Source organism: Pelodiscus sinensis, chromosome 7 (genome assembly GCF_049634645.1).
Source record: "Pelodiscus sinensis isolate JC-2024 chromosome 7, ASM4963464v1, whole genome shotgun sequence".
NCBI lineage: Eukaryota > Metazoa > Chordata > Testudines > Trionychidae > Pelodiscus > Pelodiscus sinensis.
In genome coordinates, this window is record NC_134717.1 from 46,756,492 (window position 1) to 46,782,276 (window position 25,785).

General features: G+C 37.2%; 2 protein-coding genes across 2 annotated transcripts in view; both read right to left on the bottom strand.

Annotated features, from left to right (window-relative positions):
- Positions 1-25,785, bottom strand: part of TTN (titin) — a 326,433-nt gene that overhangs the window by 258,666 nt on the left and 41,982 nt on the right. The window contains exons 37-45 of the mRNA XM_075934411.1: positions 25,402-25,662; positions 25,164-25,305; positions 24,912-25,077; positions 24,087-24,318; positions 22,990-23,274; positions 22,761-22,886; positions 18,846-19,034; positions 17,782-18,156; positions 13,406-13,462 (exon numbers count right to left, since the gene is read on the bottom strand). Coding sequence (XP_075790526.1) covers positions 13,406-13,462; positions 17,782-18,156; positions 18,846-19,034; positions 22,761-22,886; positions 22,990-23,274; positions 24,087-24,318; positions 24,912-25,077; positions 25,164-25,305; positions 25,402-25,662 — 1,833 coding nt within the window. The remainder of the gene's footprint in view (positions 1-13,405; positions 13,463-17,781; positions 18,157-18,845; positions 19,035-22,760; positions 22,887-22,989; positions 23,275-24,086; positions 24,319-24,911; positions 25,078-25,163; positions 25,306-25,401; positions 25,663-25,785) is intronic.
- On the bottom strand, positions 1,346-13,399 carry LOC102451731 (uncharacterized). The gene is made up of 2 exons (XM_006119440.4): positions 12,446-13,399; positions 1,346-12,296 (listed from the first exon to the last, which is right to left on the bottom strand). Exon 2 carries the CDS (start codon positions 12,247-12,249, stop codon positions 4,321-4,323), a length of 7,929 nt encoding a protein of 2,642 aa, XP_006119502.2. The 5' UTR covers positions 12,250-12,296; positions 12,446-13,399; the 3' UTR covers positions 1,346-4,320.

A 25,785-nucleotide genomic window follows, 5' to 3' on the forward strand; every position in this document is an offset into this window, starting at 1 on the left:
AACTAGTCAATGTGAGTAAAGATGGTTCTTATACTTTGTGAAGACTGTGCAATGGAATTTCAATCCATGAGTTCAGCTACAGTAATAATGACTGGAAAGCAACAAATATCTTTTGTCTGCTTACTTAATGTTTTTTGGGTGTGTTCCAAGATAGTACATTTTACAGTAAATCCACAAAGTGTCTTGAATACTTTAACGTGTGTTTAATAAAATACCAGAAACAACACATTTAATTATTTACATATTTATTTCACAAATGTCATCTACAGTAATATTTAAAATATAGTACTGATTACAAACATCGAGTACCCTCTTTTTAAAATATCTATAAAGAATGAAAAAAATCCACATTTAACCTGACAATGAAATTACTAATTTTCGTAAGTTCTATTTTAGCACAACCTTTAAAAGTTATGGGGTCAAATACTGATCATAATTACACCAGTAGCTGTGGAATAACATTACTGAAATCAAGAATAGCTCCAGATTCATGTCAGTGAAACTTAAATCAGACCCTGGCACACAATATTTTTATTTTAGTGTCCTAGGTCAAATTTATGCAGTGCATGAAGCTGACATTTTCAATATCATTTTATATATATAGTAGAGAGAGACTCTCAGCTATTAAGTTCAGATCTGGATTTGAACCTTCCCAGAGTTTGGAGATGCAATTTTAATGTTACCCAATTTCTACTAAAAATGTATGCCAGATTCATATATTTAATATCTAGGATAATTGTTTAGGTTCTAATATAAAGTCAGTATGGCTATTCATTTCAGTGGATCAGGTATTTAATGTCATATTTAATTAATACATTTCATGCATACATCTCTAGGGACCTCTGCTCTATGAGAAATCAGTAAATGCTGTGCATCTGTACAGGGAATGAATATAGACACAACACAAAATCATTCCTAACCAGCTCAGCGTTGGAACAAACCACTCTCATTTCTTTTATTCTCCAGCATTTTCAGCAGAAACTGGTTTAATGACTATGTCATTGTACTAATCTTAGCTACTTAAAATACATACGTACTTCAAAGTATACTATTATTTATTTTGTGGTTATCAGTGGTATTGAAATCTGTCTTCCATAGTACTTAGTAGAGTTTAGCTAAGGAAAGTGATATAGCAATGGACTTCATTCACTCAGTTTAATTTAATCATTACTTGGCACCTGTGGTGTGTAATGGCAGGTAAGTCTTTCCAAACTCCATAACACAGTCAGGAAATAGAGTCTTTCAATAATAATGCTAGATATTTTATTGAGTATATTCCAAATTCATGGTATGTGACTCTCAAAAGGTTTGTAAATTTGGGTCAGTTAAGCACCAAAAGGTCTAATACCCTTCCCTTATGGATATTACGTAAACGGAGTCTATAAAACAAGTTTTGGAAATGTCACAAAAATAGTTTGACTTGTGAGATTTTCAATACTTCCACTTTTGTGTTGGACAAGAAATATCAGAACAACAACTATTCACTCTTTCGAAGTATTTGGGCACTTCTATTTCTGGACTAACAGAATACAAAAATGTGGTGATGGGTGAAATGGATATTTTGTTTTACAGTTAACCAAAATTTTCCAAACCACAAAAAGTGGATTTTTCTTTACACCTAAGTCCTTTGTCCTATCCCCATTTAAAATCTGCATTAATGGATGATTCTTCCTGTCTCTCTTGAGAGAACACCCACATAGAACCACTGCTACAAACAGGCAAGCCTTCAAAAGGATTATAATGAAAGCATTATCACCAATTAGGAGATGTTTCTACTATAACATCTAAGTGTCTTCAATAATATTTTCAGACTGAATACTGCTGATAGATTTCATGGAGCTTTAATAAGAATTAATTTTTAAATTTTCCCATATGTGCTATGGCTTTTTAAGATAAATGCCACTGGACCCAATTTTCTCAGGAACTTTAGGATTCTATGAGGATGCTAAGTTCAGAATGAATCCCCACTAATGCAGTGACATAGAGTAGCTTCTGTGATGTCTACAACATTTTGAGACATACAGAACCATATATAAATACATGTCAAACACAGAAATAAGAACATGCATGAAACAATTGACTATACAGAAGCATTATTTCTTTTAAGTGTTAAATCATCATGCCTCTTAAAACATTTTAAAAGTCAACTGACAAAAATTATTAGGTAGCCATAGTATTGTGTAAAAGGGAAGCAAAAGAATTATTATTCATATTTAAAGCAACACTCTAGGGTTGCTGAATTTGGGATTTCATCTGTATGTCACGTGTATTTTTGTGTAACCAGAAAGCAGTCATATACTTTATAGGATAGTGATAGAAATGTAGCCGTGTTAGTCTGGTGTAGCTGAAACAAAATACAGGACTATGTAGCACTTTAAAGACTAACAAGATGGTTTATTAGATGATGAGCTTTCGTGGGCCAGACCGACTTCAAGTGGGTCTGGCCCACAAAAGCTCATCATCTAATAAACCATCTTGTTAGTCTTTAAAGTGCTACATAGTCACATACTTTATAGGTTTTTCCCTCTTTTTCTACAAATGAATTATTAAATATTTTTAAATGTAAAAATAATTGTTTTACCAGGGTGTACATTTTTGTGTAAGCTAATTAAGCTTAGACCTGAACTGATCACTTCAATCTAAATTGACTCTTCCACCTAAATAATTTGTTTATCTTTCTTACTTCTTAACCTAAAATATTTGATTGCATAGATATAATTAATCTAGAGGACAGTAAGCCCTGGTGTACAATAGAGACTTATTTCAAAATAATAAGCAGATTATCCACATTACCAAGTCTGTTATTTCAAAATAATTAGCTGGTTATTTCAAAACTGTACTCCTGCTTTCCTCAGGGAATAATGCTATTTCAAAACAGTTATTTCAAAATAGCATTATATGGATGCTCCACTGCTTCTATTTCAAAATAACTACTCTCCAGGGTAATTCACAGTTATTCCTGAGAGCTTCCTGGGGCTCTAAGTTGAGAAAGCACAACCTCTATAATGGAACCTTCCCTGTACTAATTTCAAGGCTTCCCTGTAGTGGGGACATGCTAATTCAATTTTGTTATTTTGGGAATTATTTTGAATTTAGTTATTTTGAAATAATTTCTTAGTGTAGCCATGCCCTTACTGTCCTTATACTAAAATAAAGATTCATATAGAGTCTGAATCCATGCTGTTTCCAACAGTTCAGTATTTAACATTATATGTCAATAGAATAATAACTGATAGAAGAAATATGAACCCCTGGAGACTCAGTTCTAATCTTAAAATGAAAATGTTCCATGAAAGTCTCCTGCTTTCTTACTGCTATGTATTTTGAATTCACAGCACAGAAGTGCAGGGAAAAAGAACTTTTTTTTATCATTTCATAGTTGTGTTCTGTCCGTTGATATATTGAACTCCTCATGTCTTCCTGTAACTCCTAAAGGTACAGCACAAATCTATTTGTATCCAGGCTTATTATTTGATCGTAAAGATACAAATCCTGAAGTTCCTACTCAATCTTTACTGCATGAGAACTTTAACTGGATCTGATTCTGATCACATATGCATTGCTTGCGGTGAAATTATTCCTGATTTACTATCAAGATCAGAATCAGGTACATTGTCTTTAATGGCCAATTTGATGGAATAGGGACTGTATAAAATAAGGACAAGGTGGAGGTGGTAATATTTTTTACTGGATCAACTTATGTTGATGAAAGAGACTAGCTTTTCATCTACACAGATCTCTTCTTCAGGTCTGGGAAAGATGGAAAGAGGCTAATAATGCATAAGCATTTCAGGATTTGAATGAAAGTGTTTTCTGACAAAGCCTTATGAAGGAGGAATACTAAATGTAGGTGTAGTGTATTTAGAGTGAAGCGTATGTATAATCCAGTACTCTGTACACTTAAAGTACAAGAACACAATGGATTTCATATTTCAAGATGGTGCTAGACCTGTTAACATAGAAATGATTTCACTTTTAAATAACACAAGTATATATACACATATAAGACACAGACAAAGGAGTTCTACATATGTGAATAACAACAATAAAAAGGGTATCATTAGCAGAACATGCAAGAAATGAAATTCATCACTGTGCAGAATGCCTGCACAAGCCTTCTGCCACACTTAACTCTCTCAAGTTCCTGAAACATGTGGAACTTGAGTGGTGCCTGCCAGTTGTGAATTTCACTTCTCAATGAGCATTAAAATAAAGGAAGCACCTAAAGTGAATGCTACATGTTCACAAAGAGAACTTAAGAACAGTGCAAAACTATTGTGAGTTTAATCCAAACATGTATTGGAAATCATATTTGAAAATTCAGCATATGTTTAACACAGCACTTGTGTCAGCCGTTCCTGCTCTGTTTGCAGCTACACATTTGTATTCCCCTTCATCGTTTTGGATTAAATTTCCAATAATCAGGTTATGAAAGCCCATCTGCCTTTCCTCCATACAGTACCTATCTCCTTCAAGCAGTATCCCATCTTTGTACCAACTGATATTTGGGTTTGGAAAGCCGACTACAAGGCACTGGAAACACGCAGAGGCACCTACTGATGAAGTGCAGTCAAAAATATGTTTGATAAACTTAGGAGGGATTTCTGTGACTTGAAATTCAAAGGAGCAACTATCTGAACTCTCTGCTTTAAATTCTATCTCCTCCTCTTTGGATGGCTCAGCAAATACATCAAAATTAATATTGACATATTTATCTCCTTCCTCTTCATACTCTTGTTCTGTGGCAGCTACCAACTTGACAGCTTTCTGAGAATCGTCAATGTTGCGCTCAAATTCAAACTCAATCTCTATTTCAGTTTGGCTGCCATTTGGAAGAGTATTGTCTACAAGCAAATCAAACTTCTGAGGCTTACTCATAGTGCTGCCTGGAGCTATATCTGTCATTCCATCCCCACTTGCGCTAGCAAGAGCTTTCTGTGAATCTAGTACAACTAGAGAGCATTTGCACATAGCTTCTCCTACACTATTTGCTGCTTTGCATTGATATGTGCCACTATCAGAATGACCTACATTTTTAATTTTAAGACTATGGTTTCCTTTCTCATCATTCACAATGTACCTCCTGCCATCTGCGGTAATGCAGGTATTTTCTTTAAACCACTGTACTTGGGGAGTAGGTGAACCTGTTACAGTACATTCAAACACTGCCTCTGAATTTTCTAGAATTTCCAAATCAAAAGGGGGAGTGGTGAAGCGTGGGGGCATTTCAGTGACTTCAAAATCAATTTTCACATCTTCATTTCCTTGTGCAGTGAAGCCAGTGGTTTGCTCCACCAGAGCTAAAGGGAGGACATCAAGATAAACCACCATACTTTTGTTATTGGGACTAAATTCAGGAGTTGTGACTATTTTAACCTGCTTCTCTAATTCCTTTACCTCATTTTCATCCAGCTCTACTTCCAGAAGTATTTCTTGAGGAGAAGGTGACCTTGAAGTTGTAGCTTGTTCCATGTCAAACTCTATAACATGCTGGTGTGTTACTGGAGGAGGTAATGCCAAGGACCTTCCATTTTGAGGCAAAACTTCTAGGTGGGCGATACTTTTAGCTTCCCCTATGATGTTTACTGCATGGCATATATAGTCTCCTTCTTCCGATTTCTGAACATTATGGATTTCCAAAATACATATATCACCCTCTTTTTCTATTTTGACTCTCTGATCTGGTTCAAGCAATGATTTATTCCGATACCATTTCACATCAGGAATGGGAAAGCCTGTAACTTCAGCTATAAAACCCAGTGAACTGTTTTCATAGATCTTCCTCTTGGTCAAGGGTTTGATAAATGCTGGAGGCATCTCATTTCCTTTTGGTTCCACTGCTTCACATGGTGTGCCAAACATCTCTGCACGTTGCTCGTCATAAGGTGACCTCCTTTCTTGGAAAGGAGAACTTAATGTTCTGGGTTCAGAATATTCACCGGTGGGAGTTTTGTAGTCCTCTTGTGGTGTACCATCCCTTATCAAATCTTCAGGGGACTTTAGTTTGATGGATGGTTCTTCTGAAGGTGTTGAGAACCGTTCAGGAGTGCTAACTGGAGTGTGGTAAGAGTCAAAAGACATGGGAGATTCAAAATTCTCAACTGATGATGGTGGTGTATAGAATGGATCAGACTCCGTCAGTTCATCTCCGTTTATGCTAGCAATTTCTATTGACATTTCTGATTCAGGAGAGAGTGGACGGATCAGCTCCTGCTGCTGATTATAATAGTCATAAACGGTGCTGAAAGTGACATCTTCAACTTCCAAAGAAGTGATAGATTCCTTCTGGTCACAGACCTTAAAAATAGAATCTTTGGTATCAGGAATCTCTTGCTGTCTGGCTGAAAGTAAATATTTGGAGAGAGACACACATGATTTAGGTTCTGAAACTTGAGCAGTGTTCAGTTCTTGATATTGCAAAACATTTTGTGATAGGCCCCTTTCATCCAGATTTCCTTCAGCAGCATTTACAATTTCTTTAGTCTGAAATGAAATTTTATTTTCAAGCTGATCTGCTAAATTATGCTCCTGTTTCTCCAAGGCAATTAACTCTTTGCTTGATTGTCTTTCCTGGACCATGGATTCTTCCTTTCTTAAGGAACGAAGGAACTGTGCAAAAGAAATCTCTGTGTCCTGTGTGTCCGATTCCTGATGAATAGCAGGATAGTCTTCAGGAATTTCTTTAGTGTAAGATACAATTTCACTTTTACTTTCATTACAAGTAGAGCTGCTTATTTCTTTCATTGCATCATGCCGTACCTGAAGAATGTGCGTTTGTTCCTGCTCCAGTTTACATGCAGTGTGTTTTTTCTCCTCTGCAGCTTTTTTCAAGTCTGCTATGAAACTGTCTGCTTTGGGGTCTGTGGTCTTTAGTGGTTCCACCCCTTCGGAAATGTCTGTTTCTTGCACTAAGTTTTGAAAATATTGACTTATAGACACTTTGGATTCTTCTGTAGGCATAGACTCAGTTTGCTCCAATGTCAAGTCTTTAATTTGTTCCTTTGATAATACTTCCACACATACATTTTTCTCAGATTCATCAATTCCTTTTGCAGGTGATCTTTGTTCTGTAGAAAGAGGAATGCCAACTAGGTCTCTTTTAAATATTTGCATTTCAGTCACTCCAGTTTCTGTTGACACAGTCCGCTCTTGAACATAAACTCCCTCCAGCTGCATCTTGTAATTAACATGAAGTTCTTCACTTAAAGAAATTTCTTCTACAAGTTCGTCATTTCTTTGTAAATAATTTCTTTCCATTTCTGTTTCCGTGATCTCAGGAGATGACACTCTGTTTAAGGAACATATTTCTTCTGGTGATGTGCTACCGGTTGCTTCGGATGTGAACTCTGCTGAAAAAGTCACTACATGCTGTTTTAAATTAAATGTTGATTCCTGGATTGGGGGTTCTACTTTTTCTTGAGATAAGATGTCTTCTTGAGAATTATCATTTTCCCCAATAGCTTCACTCTCTTTGGAAAACTCTTGATAAGAATCAATTTTTTGACCTTCAGGTGATATGGTTTTCTGTACATTTTCTTCCATGTGGTGTGCATCAAGTTCCATTTGTTCAGAAACAGAATGTTGACCTTTGAAATATATTTCATCCTGCTGCAGCTTCTCTTGTTCTTGACCAATATTTTCTGTAGCAGAATAAACTTGTTTCAAATCAAATACAATATCGGCTGCATCATGTTCACAGGCCCGGTATTGATCTTTTAAATGTGTTTCTTCCTGTTGCCTCTTAACTTCTTCCTGTAAAATTTGATCTACAGAAGGAGTCTGTTTTAAATCAAATAAACTGTCATGTTTTTCGGGTTCTTTTTTTTCTAATGTTTGTTCATCAAAATAAGTTTCCTTCTGTTCTATCTCTCTAAAGTCAGATATTTTTTTATCATGAAGAAAGACATTTTCTTCTACGTCATGCACAAAGCTTCTGTAATCTTGTTCTTTTCCTTCTATGGTTCTTTTTTGTTGCCCTATGTGTTCTTGTGGATGATTTATTTCATTAGGATCATAAAAACTAACTTGTTCTAATTCAGATGTACCTTTGAATTCATCACATATCCCAGGAGAATAGGGCACATCATTCTCTTCTATTGTAGCTGAATCTTGAAATGTCCTATTTAAGTTAGTGTCACATACATGTTTTTCATGCAGATCTTTATCTTCTTGTACTATCTTGGATATAGGACTGAAAAAACTATGATCCTCAGATTCCTTCTTCTTTGCACTCAGCTTCTGCTCAAAGACATGCATTTGATCATTTACATTCGAAAATGGTGCATCTAAATTGTCACTGAGAGAACATACCACAGGAGGTGCACTGAGAGTTAGCTCATGAGCAGGACTGCGTAGGTTGGGCTCTGATTTCTCTGAAAAATACCCTGCACCCTGGATTTGCATTTCATTGCCATTACTAAAGGATTTGCCTGGAGTGCTTCCACTGTCAACCTGGGGCAGATCAGTAACAATATTGCTAACATATTCTTCAGTAACTGTATTTTTTAAGTATTGTTTCTCCACGAAACCAGCATCTTTATCTTTTGTACTCTTTACTTCATCATCAGTATCCTGACTTGCAGGAGTTTCTATATTAATACATGTAGCTTTCTCTGTATGACTTTCAATTATCTTTTCAAGTTGGTTCCTTGATGAAAACTGTGTGTTAGTAATTTCTTTTTTTATTTCCTCTGTTGTAACAGACTGATCTCTTAGCTTTTCAGGGAGTGGAACCTGGTTGATATCTCCAACAGAAGCAAGTACTTTAGCTTCTTTTATCTTTGACTCTACTTGTTCAATCATTTTTATTTTCTCTTCTATTTCAATTGGGAGCTGGAAATCTGGGCTTTCAATCATTGGCTCATCCTCACTGTGTGGAACCTGGCTTAAATCACCAATATAAGCAAATGCTTCGGGTTCTATCTTTGGCTCTACTTGTTCATTCACATTTATAATCTCTTCTTTTTCAATCTGGTGCTGAAAATCTGGACGTTCTGATACTAACATTTCATCATGGAGTGAAACCTGGCTTAAATCACCAACAAAAGCAGGTGCGTTAACATCTCCTATCTTTGACTCCACTTGTTCACACACATTTATTTTCTCTTCTTTTTCAATCAGAAATTGGAAATCAGGGTTTTCAGATATTGATGGTTGTACAGGAAGTGGAGCCTGGCTTAAATTGCCAGCAAAAGTGACTATTTTGGCTTCTTCTATCATTGACTCCACTTGTTCACTAACATTTATTGTCTCTTCTTTTTTAACCGGGTATTGGAAATCTTGGTTTTCAGACATTGACAATTCTTCAGGGAGTGAAACCTGGCTTAACTTGTCAATAAAAGTGAATACTTTGGCTTCTTCCATCTTTGACTCCTCCTGTTCACTCACATTTATATTCTCATCTTTTTCATTCTGTCGTTGGAAGTATGGGCTTTCAGTTACTGGCAGATCCTCAGTAAGTATGGACTTTCTAATGTCACACATAAATCTTGGGAGTTTAGATTCTGTTTCTTTGGGGGATGCATTTTGTTCCTTTTCTGTGAGCTCTACTTGCCTCAGTATATTAAGATTATGAAAATATTCACTTACAGAATACTCTCTATCATCAAACTTACCAGCAATATATCCAACTGAGGATTCATAAAGATTAAGTGAAATTTCCTTTGTAGCCCCTTCCTGAATTTTTACATTCTGATCTTGAACAGTTTCTTCTTCAGCATCACTAATCTGTTGTGCATGACTATAAAAGCTTTGCATTCTAGAGTCTACTGTAAGATTGGAAACAGTTTCTACTGCACCTGCAGTGTTCTCAGCAATACATTTGTATGTACCAGCATCTGACACAGAAACTTCATCAATACATAACCTGTAATTACCATCTTCTTCCTCCTCAAACTGAAACTTCTCAGTTGGAGTTAGGATTTTGCCATTTTGAAACCAAGTTATAACTGGCTGAGGTTCACCAGATATTGAGCACTCTAATACAATAGAATCCCCTTCTCTACAATTAATATACTTTTGTGTCTCTTTCACAATTTTTGGTGGTTTATTTACCACATCAAAGGAAAATTTAAATTTATGTTTTATTGCCTGAGAAACTTGGTCCTGAGGTGGCTGCTCAGCAATACATTTAACATGTTGAACTATGTCCTTCAGTTCTTCATCTTGTTCTGGAGTAGGAGTAGGAGCAGTTATTTTTATTTCCACAGGAAGTGAAAGCAGGTCTAAGTCTGAAACACAAGGCATGGACAGGTTACCTTGAGGAACATGAAGGGTGGCTCTACTGTCATGACTGAAAGTTGGTTGATTCTCTTTCATTTTGTCAAACAGAAGACTAAGTTCTTCTTCCTCTTCTGCATAATCCTTTAATAGCTTAGCTTTATAAGTGGTGAATGATTCAGCCTCAGTCTTCTCTTTAATCTTCACTTTGAGCATGCCTGATGTTGTGGCAGTTCCATACTCATTAAATATTACACATGTGATGGATCCTCCATGCTGTGGGAGAACTGAGCAGAAAGTCAAGGTAGACTGATTCTCTGTTGTGTGAATGGCATAGTGCTGATTACGTGGTATGGGTTTGTCGTTATTATACCAAGTGACAATAGGTTGTGGATGGCCACGGAAATTACAACCAAATATGCAACTCGCTCCTTCCTTTGCTTCCTGAGATTCGATTTCCTGAAGAAACAAAGGGGGGGCAGGCTTCAGAAGCTGTAAAATAGGACTCTCTGACCTGGCAGGCTTTTCCTTTATTTCACAGATTTCTGCCGATACAGACTCTCTGATTTCTGCAGAGTCTTCCAGCACTAACACTGCATTTTCTTCAGCCTTTTCTGTTTTGACACTTTCAAAAGTATCAACAGGCTCATTGATGTTTATTGTGATTGTCTCAGACATCACATTCTCTGATTTTGTAGTTTCACTAAATCCATTGCAGAGAAGGACATAGATTATAGAATCAGGGCTTTTTTTCTTGGCTGTCATTGTTTGGAATTTCCCCAGCTGTGCTTTTGGTTTGGTATCTATCCTTGATTCCTTGTGAGTATGACTATGGTCGATGGAGGTAGCTTTGACAATTGGCTCTGGTTGCTCTAATGGAGGGTCTCCGAGAACCTGCTCTCTCATTGGTTCTTTCAGTGCAATTGCTGATGTTGTTTGAAATGTTTCTGCCTTGATGTTTCCTTCAGAAGAGTTCTGAGGACTCTGCGAGGGTTTGGAAAGTCCTAGGATTCGTTCCATTCGCAGGTGAAAGTCCTCTGGTGTCCTAACACTCTCTGGCTTAGCATGGCATGCAGCACCCCCCTCACCATTTGGCATTTTGGATGAAGAGGTGCATTTATGGATTGGTTTTACTGTTTGGAAGTCAGAGTGTATTGCTTCACTCTTAGTGCCCCAATGGACCAGAGGAGTCCCTAACTCTTTACCATCTCTAAAGTCTGTGCTTTGCACTGATTCAAGATGTGACTCAGTCTCTTGCTGTGACAAGCCCAGTTTCTTCTTTTCCAGCATGATTCTTTTGGCCTCACGTAGTCGTTGCAGCTTCATTTTTGTTTCCTCATCAAGCAGAGCATAATTTCCATGATCTGTATCCCTTGCAATACGTTTCCTCCCTACCTGTTCTTTATCGTACACTAACTCCTGTTTCCTTGCTACGAGGAGTTTTGGAAACCTTATAGTTCTCACCCTCTCCTTTTCTGGGGACAAGTCTCTTAACATTTTTTCTGTCTCCTGCCTTTTATCAAAAGGAGAGCCAGTACACCGCAGATAAACCTTCAGCCTATCCTCTTTCCTCTTCTGAGCCAGACATTCAGTACTTTCATGGGCTTGTCTGGACTTTCTCAGGAAATCTAAATATTTTGCATTTTGCTCCTCGCTCTGTGCAACTAGCAGAGATGCAGTTGACTCGGCTGAACCCTCACTATTAATGGCAAACACTTTATAACTCCCAGAATCCCTTTCCTGAACATTTTTAACCTCTAGGCTGGAGCTGTGAATCTGCATATCATTCTCTGTCTTTATTATTCTGCGCTGATCTTTTGGGATAGGCCTATTATTATGAAACCATGTCATTGCTGGGGTTGGATAGGCAACAACTTTACACTGGAAAACTGCAGGTTCCCCCTCTAAAACAGATCTAAACTTCAGCTTTTGAGTGAAAAAAGGTTTAAGATTGTCAGACCAAGAACTTCTCTGCGCAGATACAAATCCATGGTGTAAGTGGTCTTCAGTCTTGTAGAAAACATCTTGCATCTCTCTTCGCTTTTCCGGACATGCAGGTTCTTCCTTGAAGAACAGTTCTGTAAGAGAATGACATTACATTACAGCATACTTTGTTGCTTCTGTCATATATTTATAATATGAAAAAAATGAAATGGCAAGATATTAAATTAAGTAGGGGGCATGCTACGGATTTCATCACAAATCCAGAAAAAAAAAATTCACTCACCATATTTGTTCGAATAAACGCAATGCCTTGCTCTGTTTTAAAGATTCTGACACGAAAATCGTTCGTTGTCTGTTCTTTCTTCAAACTGTGGACATTTCTTCTTGAACAAGCAAAAATGAATTTCAAAATAACATGTTCCTGGGGGGGGAGGGGTGTATGGTTTTGCTGCCCGAAAAGCTGTGTGTCTTTTGTTGGCAAAGAAGAAAATCTTACCTGACTTGCAGACAGTAGAATAAACGCCCTTTCTGAGCCCTTTGATTATGGGTAAATTTTTCAAACAATTGAGAAAAAATATTTTGAAAGATATATAAAAATGTAGCTGTAAATAATTAGCTAAAATAATATGAGAAGGCGTTTATTCGAACTAATACAGCCACTAACTTCACAACATTATGCAAAAAAAGCAAGCAACATGGACCACATATGCTATCTGCAAGCCAGTGTAAGAAATGTATAACGATGAATTAATGTATGTATATGAAGTGTAAGGATGCAAAGGGAATATGTAGCTTTCAAATGTCCTAAATAACATACATTTTCTATTGTACTCCTTCCATCAAATTGTGTCCTTAGAACGATTGTTAGGTTGCTTACTTGTTTAAAAGTAATTTCATTGTGATTTTAAATTTTTGTTCCAATTTAAACTGTCCCATGCATTAACAAGAGAGTTTAACAAATAAAAGCTTAAGCAGTAAACAGCTGCAAAGCATGAAGTAGAAGTTAAAAGTACAGCTGCACAATTATAAATTTAAAGTTTTAAATTGATTTTAAAACTTAACCTTGTAATGCAGGTCACCCTTAGCATATTAAAACAAAACATGCAGCATATTCAAATATGCTCCAAAGTGTGTTTTACTTTTCTTGTCATATATGGTATTTTACCAAATAAAAGCTTTAGATGATTTACTAATTCTTTATGATAAATCAGTGCTTCAGCATATCATCCATATCTGACTGTACCTTTCACTTCCATTTCAATTTGTTGTTCTATTTTCTCCTGAAGAACTTTTTCCGGAGCTAGAATAAAAAGAGAGATTATTGTGATGATTGCTAACAGCATCAGTTATTGAGCTGTAAGGTTGAAACTATGAATATCTGTTGCAATGATAGAAAAATCCACACACACATACACAAGTACATGCTAAACGAATTTGAACAGCAGATAGGTTTGACGAAATAGTGATCAAATGCTGCAAAACATATATTTGTATTGTATACTTGTCTATGACTTTTTTATGATTTTTGTTTGCAATTTAGCATGCCTTTAACATGCCTTAACACTGGGAAGCAAACATTCAACAATCCATAGATGAGTGACATTTTTCTTTCTTTACTGTTTCCCATGGGCTGAATGTACTTGAATGCAATGATGGTATGCAAGAGGAACTTATGTTTGGAAAGAACATGCAGTTGCCAACCTTTCACTCTCAGATGAGTGCTGCACTCGGCTTGTCCTGCAGAGTTAACTATTCTGCACTTGTATATACCTCTCTGATTCTGACCAACTTTCAGTAATTTTAAACTGCACAGTGGCCCATCATGTTTTAAGGAACATAATGCAGACTCCTCAACTAACAGCTGATTGTACAGCCAAATCACAAAAGGAGTAGGCACACCCTTTATCAGACAAAAGAGTGACACATCATCTCCTTCTTTTACAATAGTTTCTGGGAGCAGAGTTTCAAGAAATACTGGTACTTTGGCACCAGTCTCTATAATCTCTTCATATGGCACGACATCAGGGTAGTAGTTTCCATTCCTTTGTTTCTTAGTTCCTTGTGGTCTTTGAGCTGATGTGATTAATATGCTTGATGTTTTCTTTGAAGACTCTTCATTAATTTCGGAGGTTGTTTGAATCTGAGACTCTTTGACTGGTTTAATGCTTTTAGTATCTGATTCAAGCATAATTTTTGTTACTGCTTTGGCGTGTGCTTCTTTAGCTAGGTAAGAATAAAGTTAGGAAAAGCATTAGATTAGACCGTTGGCAGGAATAAAACACCCTTATACTTTTAATAAAGCCTTACTATGGAAAAGGAATGCTCAGCATGTTAGTGATCAAACTAAAAATAAACTACGAAATATACAAGCTATGACACATTTAAGGGCTCTATTCATGCTAGGCTAAAGCAAGTTTCCAATTAAGTCAGTAGGATGTTTCCCATTGACTTAAATGGGACTACATCTTGGACTACAATGACTAACACAAGCAAGCACAACTTTAGTTTTAATTAGGGCTGTCAAACTATTAAAAATAATCACAATTAATTGCAAGATTAAAAATAGTTATGATTAAGCACTGTTAAACAATAGAATACCAATTTAAATGTATTTGTAAATATTATTGGATATTTTTCTATGTTTTCAAATATATTGATTTCAATTACAAGACATAAGAAGTTCATTTTATATTATGTTTTATTACAAGTATTTACATTATAAAGTGCAAATTGTAAGTCAAAGCATGAAGGGGCATATAAATGCTTAGCATATGTAGCACACAAATATTGTGTGATTCTGGCTACAGTAGTGCCATGTGGATACCTGTTCTCACTTTCAGGTTATATTGTAAATAAGAAATGGGCAGCACTGTCTCCTGTAAATGTAAACAAACTTGCAGTGATTTGGCTGAACAAGAAGTAGGACTGAGAGGACTTGTATGCTCTACAGTTTTACATTGTTTTATTTCCAAGTGTAGTTATATGAAAAAAAATGGTTCTACTTCTGTAAATTGCATTTTTACAATAGATTGCACCAAAGTATTTGAATGAGGTGAATATTTTTCATTTGTTTATCTTTTTTACAGTACAGATATTTGTCATAAAATAATATAAAGGCACTGTACATTTTGTATTGTAATTTAAATCAATGTATTTGAAATATGTAGAAAAACATCCAAAATATTTTTAATACATTTAAATTGGTATTCTATTATTAACAGTGCAATTGAAACTGTGATTATTGAGAACTTTTTAAAATCTAGTTAATTTGTGTATATAAATCACTTGTGATTGAGAGCCTTTATTTTAAGTGATGCCACTACCTTTGAATGGTAACTACAGAAAATCATGTAAAGACAACACTTTAGATTGATGGCAAAGAAAGAAGTTAACCGGTGCATAAGAGCCGGATAAATGATGCATGGCAAATGACTTCATGGAACAGTATGAGATAGTTTTATTTTCTTGTTCATGCTGCTTCATCTTCTGGGTTCATAAACGCAGCTATTACATTATGTATGGTGAGCAGTGGAAAAAGAACAAGAGGCCCATTCGGGGTCTACAGGAGTCAAGGAAATCAATGGCTGTACTCTAGAGATGTTATTATATGTGCAGAACCTGCTGATATTTTAATACACTGGAAAAATGGCAAGGGGGAAAAGAATAAAAAAAAAACCAAGAAAACAAAACAAAAGAAACAACCTGCACACAGATGTAGAGAAAAACTGTGTAGGTCATGAATATTGCTTTGGGAAAGAGAAGCTCCTAAATCCAATAAATAAATGAGGATTTTGTAGCACTGAGCACAATGAATGGACGTGTTCAAGAGTAAAAAACAGTCCAGAATTAGAGTGCTAGTAGAAAACTATGCAAATAAATTGCTTAAAATACAAACCCTTGCAAATATGTTGCCTTTTTGTGCCTCTCAAGGTGGAGTCAGATTGAGTTAGCAGCAGTATGAGACCCTGTGCAAATGAGTGGTCTAAGCTCTGGACCATTTGCTCATCTAACATTCCTCCCTTTTCATTATTTAAAAAAATCATCTCAAATTCCAGCTTCAGAAACCTGCATAACTTGCAAATTAAATGGTTTCCTTCTGCCCCATTCTGTGTTTTGTTCCAAGTGTATATTTCTCACTCTCTCAATGTCTCACTGGATATCAGTGACTTACACTGATAAACTGATGGATACAAATTCCATTTTACTGTAACTTGCTGGAAACAACCATGATGTACTTCCTCAAACAGGCTACAAAATTCCATGCTTGATGCCGAAAAAATATTTTATGAATAGAGTCCAAAATGTGAAAAAAACTTGAACTATAGCTTTCTAAATTAAATACTAGTGTTAGACAATGTGAGTGAGCTATACGCAGAGAGGATTAGGTTGAAATGAGGTAAGTCATAATGTTAAAAATCACCTTCTACTGTTAGTACAGCAGCAGTTGTCGTCTGTCCATGATCATTACGTACAGTGCATCTGTACAGTCCTTGATCTAATAGTTGGACATTTATAATTGTGAGCAATAGGACACTTCCATTTTGTGATAGTGTCACTCGTTTAGACTCCTTTATCCTTTCACCTTCATGGGTCCACAGAACCTCTAGAAAGTGTTCACTCTCTAAAGCACAGATGAACTGTGCAGTTTCACCAGATTTCACAGTTTGGTCGTGGAGTTTCAGGAGAATATTTGGGGATGCTTCTCTTGTTTCCTGAACAGCAGCAGTCGATACTTTCGTTGTGCTTTGTGATGTTTGTGAAAAGACAGTTGTGTGGAAAGTTTCTGTTTCTTTCACAGATGTAGTTTTCATGGTTAAACTTTCTGCTAGAGATTCCGAAACCTGCACACCCCGCTGGTACGATGGTTCTTGCACTCTTTTAATTTCTTTTTTATATGCTTTGGTTTCCTTCATTGTGAAAGGGTAAGCAACATGAACTTCTGATATTGCCTGTGACTGGACAGACTCTTTTACATCTTTCCCAGAACTTTGCCTATCTATGGCTTGCACTGTGTAATCAAGTAACAAAAAAATAACAATATTAACATCTAAAGTATTTTAATGGGCTAACGTCAGAACAAAATAAAATGGTATTGATAATAAGAATTCTTCATGGGAAAATTCAGCATGCCAGATGCATTATGCTCTTGACACAAAAGAAAATTAATTCACGTGGATGAATGGCAAATAACTTGCACTCATGCAATTGATAACCACAGTTGATATTTCGTCTCTTCTTTTCATTGAAGCTGTCCATTCTGATATCAAATAATCTGTTATGATACTCTTTACGGACATATTTTCTGTTAGCTTTTACACCCCCGTGTAGAGTATATGTGACAATGGTGTGACTGTCACCAGCGCTCTGGTTTAAAGTGTGTGCTTTTTTAGTTTAGTAAAATGTCTACATTTTCTATATATAGGACACAGTTTTGTGAGATTTTAAGTTATATGACATATTAAGGTAGAAGAAATGACAGTGGTTTATTGGTTATAGAGAAAACTACCAACATTAGTGAACTAGCTGCTAACTAAAAGATGTGATAAGAGGAAAGGAGGCAATTAGTAACAGTGTGGAATATAACAAACGGAATCCTTTTGAACAAAAATGGGGCTTTACCTTCGGCAGTCACTGTAAGTGTAGCTGTGCAAGTTGCTTCTCCAGCACTATTTCCTGCTTTGCAAGAGTATTGGCCAGCATGCTCTAAATAAGCATCTACTATTATAAGCATAGCTGTGCCTGTAGACTCATCAAAATGGAAAACTATATCTTTTGTTGGCAACATTAGCTGTTGGTTATGAAACCACTGGATTTCTGGTTTTGGCATACCAGATACCCTGGCTTGAAATCTGACTGTTTCCCCGCTGCATACGTTGCAGCTTGAAATAGGCTGGATAAAGGTGGGCCTTTGGCCAACAGGCTCCTTCTTAAGTGAAACTGATGAAGAAACATGCCACTGGGACTTTGATGTAACTTCTTCAACCTTTTTAAATCCTGAAAAGAAGCATTCCAACTTTTAATTTCTTACCCTACGCTACAATCAAAGTTCTGTCTCTCACATTTCTTTTTTTCCTTTTTGGCCTGGCAGTTTTACAGTATCAATCACTAATTCCCCAGTTTATAAATCCTGTTGCAAAATAAAAAAAATTCTGGTTAAATAACACTAAGAACAACATAAGTTTAAAATAGCAAACTCTCTAGACCATTTTCTGTTCTGAAATTTGTGATTAATAATTTAAAAGATATGGGTGCAAATTTGTTTTCTCATTTGCCCAAATCTGGGGCATGCCCTTGTTTAAGATTTCCTAATGTTTCTTAAATGAAAACATTTTATCAATATAAAAACTCTTTATAGATCTTTACAAGGCAGAGGCTTGTTAAAACAGTAAAAGTCTGTTTAATAGACTATGGTTAGAGACAAGGATTCCTCCTTGATTGATGCATGCTGGAAACTGCTAATGAAGAGAATTGAAAGGTGAAGTGCAATGAAGATTGAAAAACTGTGAAACGTCACTGTTCATGACCTGTGTCTTGGAGTTGCAAATGGATGTTGTGGAGATTGTAAGGGGATACTGATTAATTGAATTAAAAGACATGACATGACAGTAACTCACATACATTTATTAATGAATATTAGTATCACCACACACCTTAATTAAAGTATTTTTAACTGCACTTTGTACCTTCCAACTTCAAGTTAGCAGTACTTGTCACTTGGCCTACAGAATTACTAGCAACAAAAGTATAAATTCCTTCATCTTCTGGATAGGCTTCTGCAATCTCCAGCTGGCAAGTGTCTTCAAAATGAGTCATTCTAAAGAAACGGGATGGCTTGATCTCCTTATCTTTGCAATACCAAGAGATTTTCAGATCTGCCCAAGTAAAATAATAATAGTAAAAAAAAGACACGTAAGATTAAGATACAGTATCCACAAATAAGTATTTTAAAAATGTGAAAATTAGAAATCACTTATATCACAGCTTTTTGAAGTTGAACATTCCTTGATAATGTACAATGAGGCTAGTTTAATGACATGTAGCTTATTGAGTATTTTACATTTCTCATAGTATGTATGAGGGAAAACTTATTTTGTTACTGCTACATTCAGAGATTGACTGGAAATCTCTTGCTTTTTTCCTTCTCCGTCTGGATATTTTTGAAATAGCAGAGGTAAATAAGGTCCCCAATATTGTCAATGAGCATGAAAAATGAAAGATCCCAGCCGTTATATCTTGGCAGCACATTTTAAGTAGAACTCTCCATTGAGAATTCACCTGTGAAGAAATATGTGGGAGCTAAGCTGATGGCTATAGGTATATGAAGGAGAGGGGAGATGCTGTACATGGGAGGAAGGCAGCATGGAGTCAGTACCTGGCAAAGGGGTCTGGTGGCTGCTGGAATGAATGAGAAGGGGAGGAGTGGGATACTGGCATAAGGAAGGAGCAGAAGAAGTTGTAGGGAGTCCATTTCCCTTTTGTTTTCAAGCATGCCCCATTTTGCAGAATTGGATGCATGCTTAAGTGCATGAATATAGCTGGCTGTTTAGGGTATTGCATCCTCGGTGTCTTGGAAAATTTCACTGTGTTTTGTTTTTTAAAAGTGCTGCTGTTATTTATTATTACTGTATTCCTGGAGAACTGCTTTCATTTTATAGTCTCCTTAAATCTCAAATTCCCATTTAAAACTAATCATTTAGTAGGTTATAAAATAATTGAGCTGCTCCAAACTGTTCAAACAAGTGACAATAGTAACCTGTTCTCTGGCCTGTTTTTCTCTTTGAGTTCCAAGAACCTTCCAGTTTTTGTACCACTAACCCTATAGACCTTAGGGTTGGAACCTCACAGCCAGTGAAAATCATCATAGCAGAAGCTCTAGTTTAGTTGTACTGGCCTCTGTTAAGTTTTTTAATGTCAGTTCATAACTGACCAGAAAGGTCACTTTTGAATCCAGTGAGAAACCTTCTTGCTTCATGCATGAAGCCTGCTGATCTTCCTAGATCTCACAGACTTTGCTACCTTGGGGTATGTCTACACTGCCACCCTAGTTCAAACTAGGGTGGCTAATGTAGGCAATCGAAGTTGCAAATGAAGCCCGGGATTTAACTATCCCGGGCTGCATTTGCATCTTGCCGGGTGCCGCCATTTTTAAATCCCCGTTAGTGCAGACTCCGTGCCCGCAGCTACACGCGGCACGGAAGGTAGTTCGAATTAGGCTCTCTAATTCGAACTACCGTTACACCTTGTTCCACGAGGAGTAACGGTAGTTCGAATTAGAGAGCCTAATTCGAACTACCTACTCCGTGCCGTGTGTAGCCGCGGGCACGGAGTCCGCACTAACAGGGATTTAAAAATGGCGGCGCCCGGCAAGATGCAAATGAAGCCCGGGATAGTTAAATCCCGGGCTTCATTTGCAACTTCGATTGCCTACATTAGCCACCCTAGTTTGAACTAGGGTGGCAGTGTAGACATACCCTTGGAGAGGAAGAGCCCAGCACCAGTCATCAAATTTGGCAGTGTACGACATCATTAACTGCACTAATCTGGCATATATACATTATTTTAACTGGCTTGGTGCTGTCATTGTATTACAAACATCATGTTTTCAGGAAACAGTATCATACTGTATACACTATCATACTGTATACACTTTGAAAATATATAATATATTCTCAAAATTATTATATCAGCTAAACTAATATAAATATTTTCATTCTGTATTTGAGAAAGATGCACATTAATGTGTAAATAATACAAAAAGCACAGGAATTGCGAGATTGACTCCCCATATGCCTTGCTGCTAATGTATTTCTCAGTCATCAACATGCACATAAAGATAGTTTGTATACAGGTGCACACACACAAGTTTGGCATGCTTTGAATCGCTGTAATTAAGATGTTAGTAGTTCAAGTATAAAGTCCCACATGTATTTTCTGAGTCTCATCACAATTTTTATCATGAAAGCAGATTTGTTTTCTAATCTTTTTCCAATTTAAGAATTGTACTTTTAAGTGATAAAAAAAGTAGTTGCTACTCATTTCATGCAAATTTTTCCATTTCTACAACTCAAAGATGATTTAAATATGGACTTTGTTCTGCCTATTATCTACTGCAAACTTTTGAAACAGGGACTGAATCTTGTACTGTTTTATGTTAGGCACTAAATAGTTCTATAGCAGTATGTAAATATTTTATTATTAATTATTATTATTCGTGCCCAAGAATAAGTGGGGTAATTCCACAACTATTACTGCAGCTTAATTTAGCAAACTGGCCACTATACTGCCATGGATGAATTTTTTAGTTATAAGATGGTATTTTATTTAAATAACATGGTACATTTACATAAGGAATGTATATTTTGAATAAGTGAAAATAAAAAAAACCCCTCTGACTCTAGCTGAAACAAAAAAGCTAATTTTCATGTAATATTTTTAGTTTAACATTTCCGTGAATGATACAGAAAATGACACATCCTGGGGCTATTCAGGGTTTTGAGGGGAAAGACAGAGCAGATTTTTGATCTGTATCTTTTTAAAATGGTATATCAGTAGGTGGCACCAAAAGCTTTGTTCATTGTTCATGCTCATTTATAGGACAATGCTTTCCCCATCATTGCAGTTAGGTCTTCAAAGCTTTGCCATATCACTGCACTGGGTTTTAAACTTCATGTAGCAGTCTCTCTGAAGAGCATTACAAAGGTTCACATCTGATTAAAAATGTAAGAACTACTGTAGGGATATTAGATAGTGGGTAATAGAATAGTCGAGTAACCGCATGAATTCTTAGTGGTTATTTGACTATTCTATAGTCCCTGGGAGTGGGGCTAGCAGCCAGTGTGCTCCCAGCGCAACTGTTGGGGAGCATCCTGCTACTCCACACTGCTGCCTCTGATACACAGGCAGCAGCATGGGGTGCCTGGCAGGAGCTGGTCTGCGAGAGGAGCCAGTTTAAAAACCAGCTCCCCGCGTAGACCGGCTGCTTGTCAACTGCACTGCTGACTCTGACACAGAGGCAGCAGCATGGGGTGGCAACAGCCTCTATCTGTGGGAGGTCTAAGCTCCTCACAGACAGAGTCTCTGTCTACGAGGAGCTCGGACTCCCTGTGGACAGGGACTGCTGCTGCGAAGTAGCCTCTTTCTGTGGTGAGCCTGGGCCCAACATGAACAGAAGCTGTGTTGCTGCAGCCTCCCCTGTCCCCTTCCTCCTCTCCATGCTCCTGTCTCTGTTACAGAGGCAGCAAGGGGGAAGAGGAAAGCCAGTAGTAGACTAGATTAACTGATAAGCCTAGGCTATTGGTTAATCGTATTAGTAGACTACTCCTTTACATCCCTAAACTACTGAGCCCATAACCAGCCATTAAAAAACTGCTAAGCGTTAGGAGACTCAAATATCATGTCTGCTGGCAGCTATGAGATAGCTTTTTTAAATTGTTAGCTGCCAGTCAATTATACAGCCAACACTGTTCTCCGTATGTATAACAGATAGTTACACAATCCTCAAAAAGATAGATTTCAGCTCTTATGCTATTAGACTTGCTCGAGTATCAACTGAACAATTCCAATGTAATAAAAATTGTATATGATTTCATTAAACTAACCTGTCCCTGTAATTCTGCACTGAAAACATGCAGACTGTCCCTCAGAAGTAACAACATCTCGAAGCGGTGTTATAAGAGTAGGTGGATAAACTGGCACTTCCAGATCAGGAGAAACAACTTCAGGGACTAAAAGAAAGAGACCAAAAGGTTAGGCCACATGGAAGAGCACATGTCACAAAATGGGGACAATGACAATTCAAATACACAGTGAGGAACATGGGAAACTCACCTTCTACTGAAAGTGAAGCTGAAGTAGTGGCAACGCCATAGTCATTCTTTGCTTCACACGTGTAAACTGCTGCATCTTCAGGGAAAGTCTCAATCAACAATAGAGTGTATTCTTGTGCGTCATGAAGAAACTTGCATTTAAAGCCTGGAGAAAGCTGCTGCTCATCTTTATACCAGGAAATTTTGGGCTGTGGTCTACCTGATATTACAGCACAAAAACGGGCTGGTTTACCGGATTCCACAGTGGTGGGCTGAAGCTCCTGAATAATCTGGGGTGGCTCCGGAGCTGCAGATTGGAAAAAAAAAGGGTTGAAATATGTGTTGCTTATTGAAATTATTCAAATGTTGTAAGACAACTTTCTTACTCTGATAAACAAAAGTACTACTGTCAACTGGCCAGAATCCACAATCCTTATTCATGCAAAGTTCCCACTGACTAAGGAGCCAATTTAATATTTCTCACTCAATGAATTTTTCCCTTTACTTGATTGGGTGATTTTCTTGGGCAAGGAATATTGAAATGGGGATGAAATAAAGAGGACTCAGGAAAAAATGTTTCAGAACAAGCTGTTTTAGTATATAGGATTTTTTGAAAGATGAAATTGTAAACAACATCTCTGAAAACTATTAGGTTGCTCCCTCTGATACTAAATATTTGAGATATGAAAGTTAAGGGACTACTGTTTTATTCACTTGGACATAAGAGAAGTGACTGATTTAGGCAGATACAGAGATTAAAAAGTCCTATATCATTTTAATCTGGTATCCATTTCAATGGAAAGAGTGGACCAAAAGAAGTGATGTAGCATAAGCAGCCCCAACTGTTCCAGGGTTCTTTCTGAAGTTATCCCAAGTTTATAGTATTTTAATGCCAACAGCCTTTCACAGAGGTACAGGAAACACAGGATAGGAAATGCAATGATGAGCAAAACGAATGCCCACACTTACTATTAGAGAAACCAAGTGGGTGAGGTAATGTTTGTGTCTCTGTCTCACCAACAGAATTTGGTTCAATAAAAGATATTACCTCACCTACATTCTCTCTCTCTAATATCTGATGACCAAGCATGGCTTTAACAATATTGCAAGCATGCATACCGTTAACATAGAGAATAATAGAGCTTCTGTTTCTTCCTGCTACAAAGGTATATTCCCCAGCATCACTGTATCTTGTTTCAGTGATGCTCATCTGGTGGATTCTTCTTTCCACAACATAGTGATATCTTTCCTCAATCTGGAAATTGATCTCAATGCCATCCTTATACCAGCGAGCTTCAATATCATCTTCGTTAACTTCAAATTCAATTACAGCACGTTGTCTTTCAATGACCTTTTATGAAGCAGAATAAATATTACATATATTAACTGCTTTTGCAGCTGCCTTCCTGATTCATTAAACCATAAGGGAGAAGATTCATGAGGCGCTCAATTAGATCTCTGCAGCAGATCACAGGATGTCCTACTACTTAGTGCATCAACCAAAAGTAACTCTATAGGCCTCAAAGCGGCAGGGGTACTCTCTTTTGCAACTTATTACTGTCCTATTTGCAGTGGTGGCCCGTCAATCCAGGCGACCTAGGCGGTCGCCTAGGACACCAAGATAAACAGCCACTGAGGGCTTTGGAGGCGGGGGCGCCGATCGCGCGTTTTGCCTAGGGCGCCAGTTGCCGGCAGCTCATCTAGGGCCACTCCTGCCTATTTGGATCGATGATTAGAAAGTTACATGTCTGGTGAGAAGATGGGCTTTTAGAATCCCCACGATCTATACAATGGTGATGGGGGTGGCCCATCAGAACTTGTTGGGCAGCTTTGACCTCATGACTATTGCTGTTTGGAGGGGGCTGGAGAGGAAGTACCCCAAACAATTTACCTCCTTCAAACAACAGAGCGAACAAGAATTTATTCCCTATTCATATATAGTACCTGAACATCTTTACGGACGCTCCTGATACGAATATCACGACCTTCCACAACTAAGGTAGCACTGGACATGTTTCCTCCGGCTACTACAGTATACTGTCCAGCATCAGACATCTTCGTGGAAGGAATGAGGAGGCGATGGACAAATCTCTCCCTCTGAACTTTCACTCTAAAAACAAAAGGAGGAATGAACAGGACTATTTTTCTAAAAAGGTATAAAGAACACTAGGATCTTATTCTGGAGAAAATGATTACCTGTCTCCAAGTTGGAGTTCCTGGCCATCTTTCATCCATTGCACTGAAATGTCAGGTTCTGAGATTTCACATTCAAAAATGGCTCGTTTCTTCTCTACAACCTTAATGTCTTTAATGTGCTTCCTAAATTCAATGTGACGAGCTAGGGAAATACCATGGATAAACGATGAGCACAGTAGATATACATCAAGAGGACCATTAAGTCAATTAAATATATAGAGACTATGAAGACAAATACCTTCCACATATAAAGTGGCTGATGAAACAGCATTCCCAGCAACAAAACTGTATTCTGCAGCATCACCAAAGTGGACATTCCTTATGGCAAGAGAATGTGTAAGTTTTTTAGTTCTTATCTGGCACCTGTCGGTTGATTTTATCTCCACCCCATTCTTTAACCACTTATATGTGATGCCTTCATAGTTGACAGTTATTTCAAATGTTATTGTATCTTTCTCTTCAGCATTGATGTCTTTCAGCATAGATGTAATCAGGATAGCTAAAAGGAAAGAAATAGCCACATTGAGCCTGAATTGCTTTACAATCCTTTAATTAGATTGCATTTAGACCAAGGTCCTAGCTTCACTGGTTTTGCAGAATGTTATAAAATAAGCCTTTCATA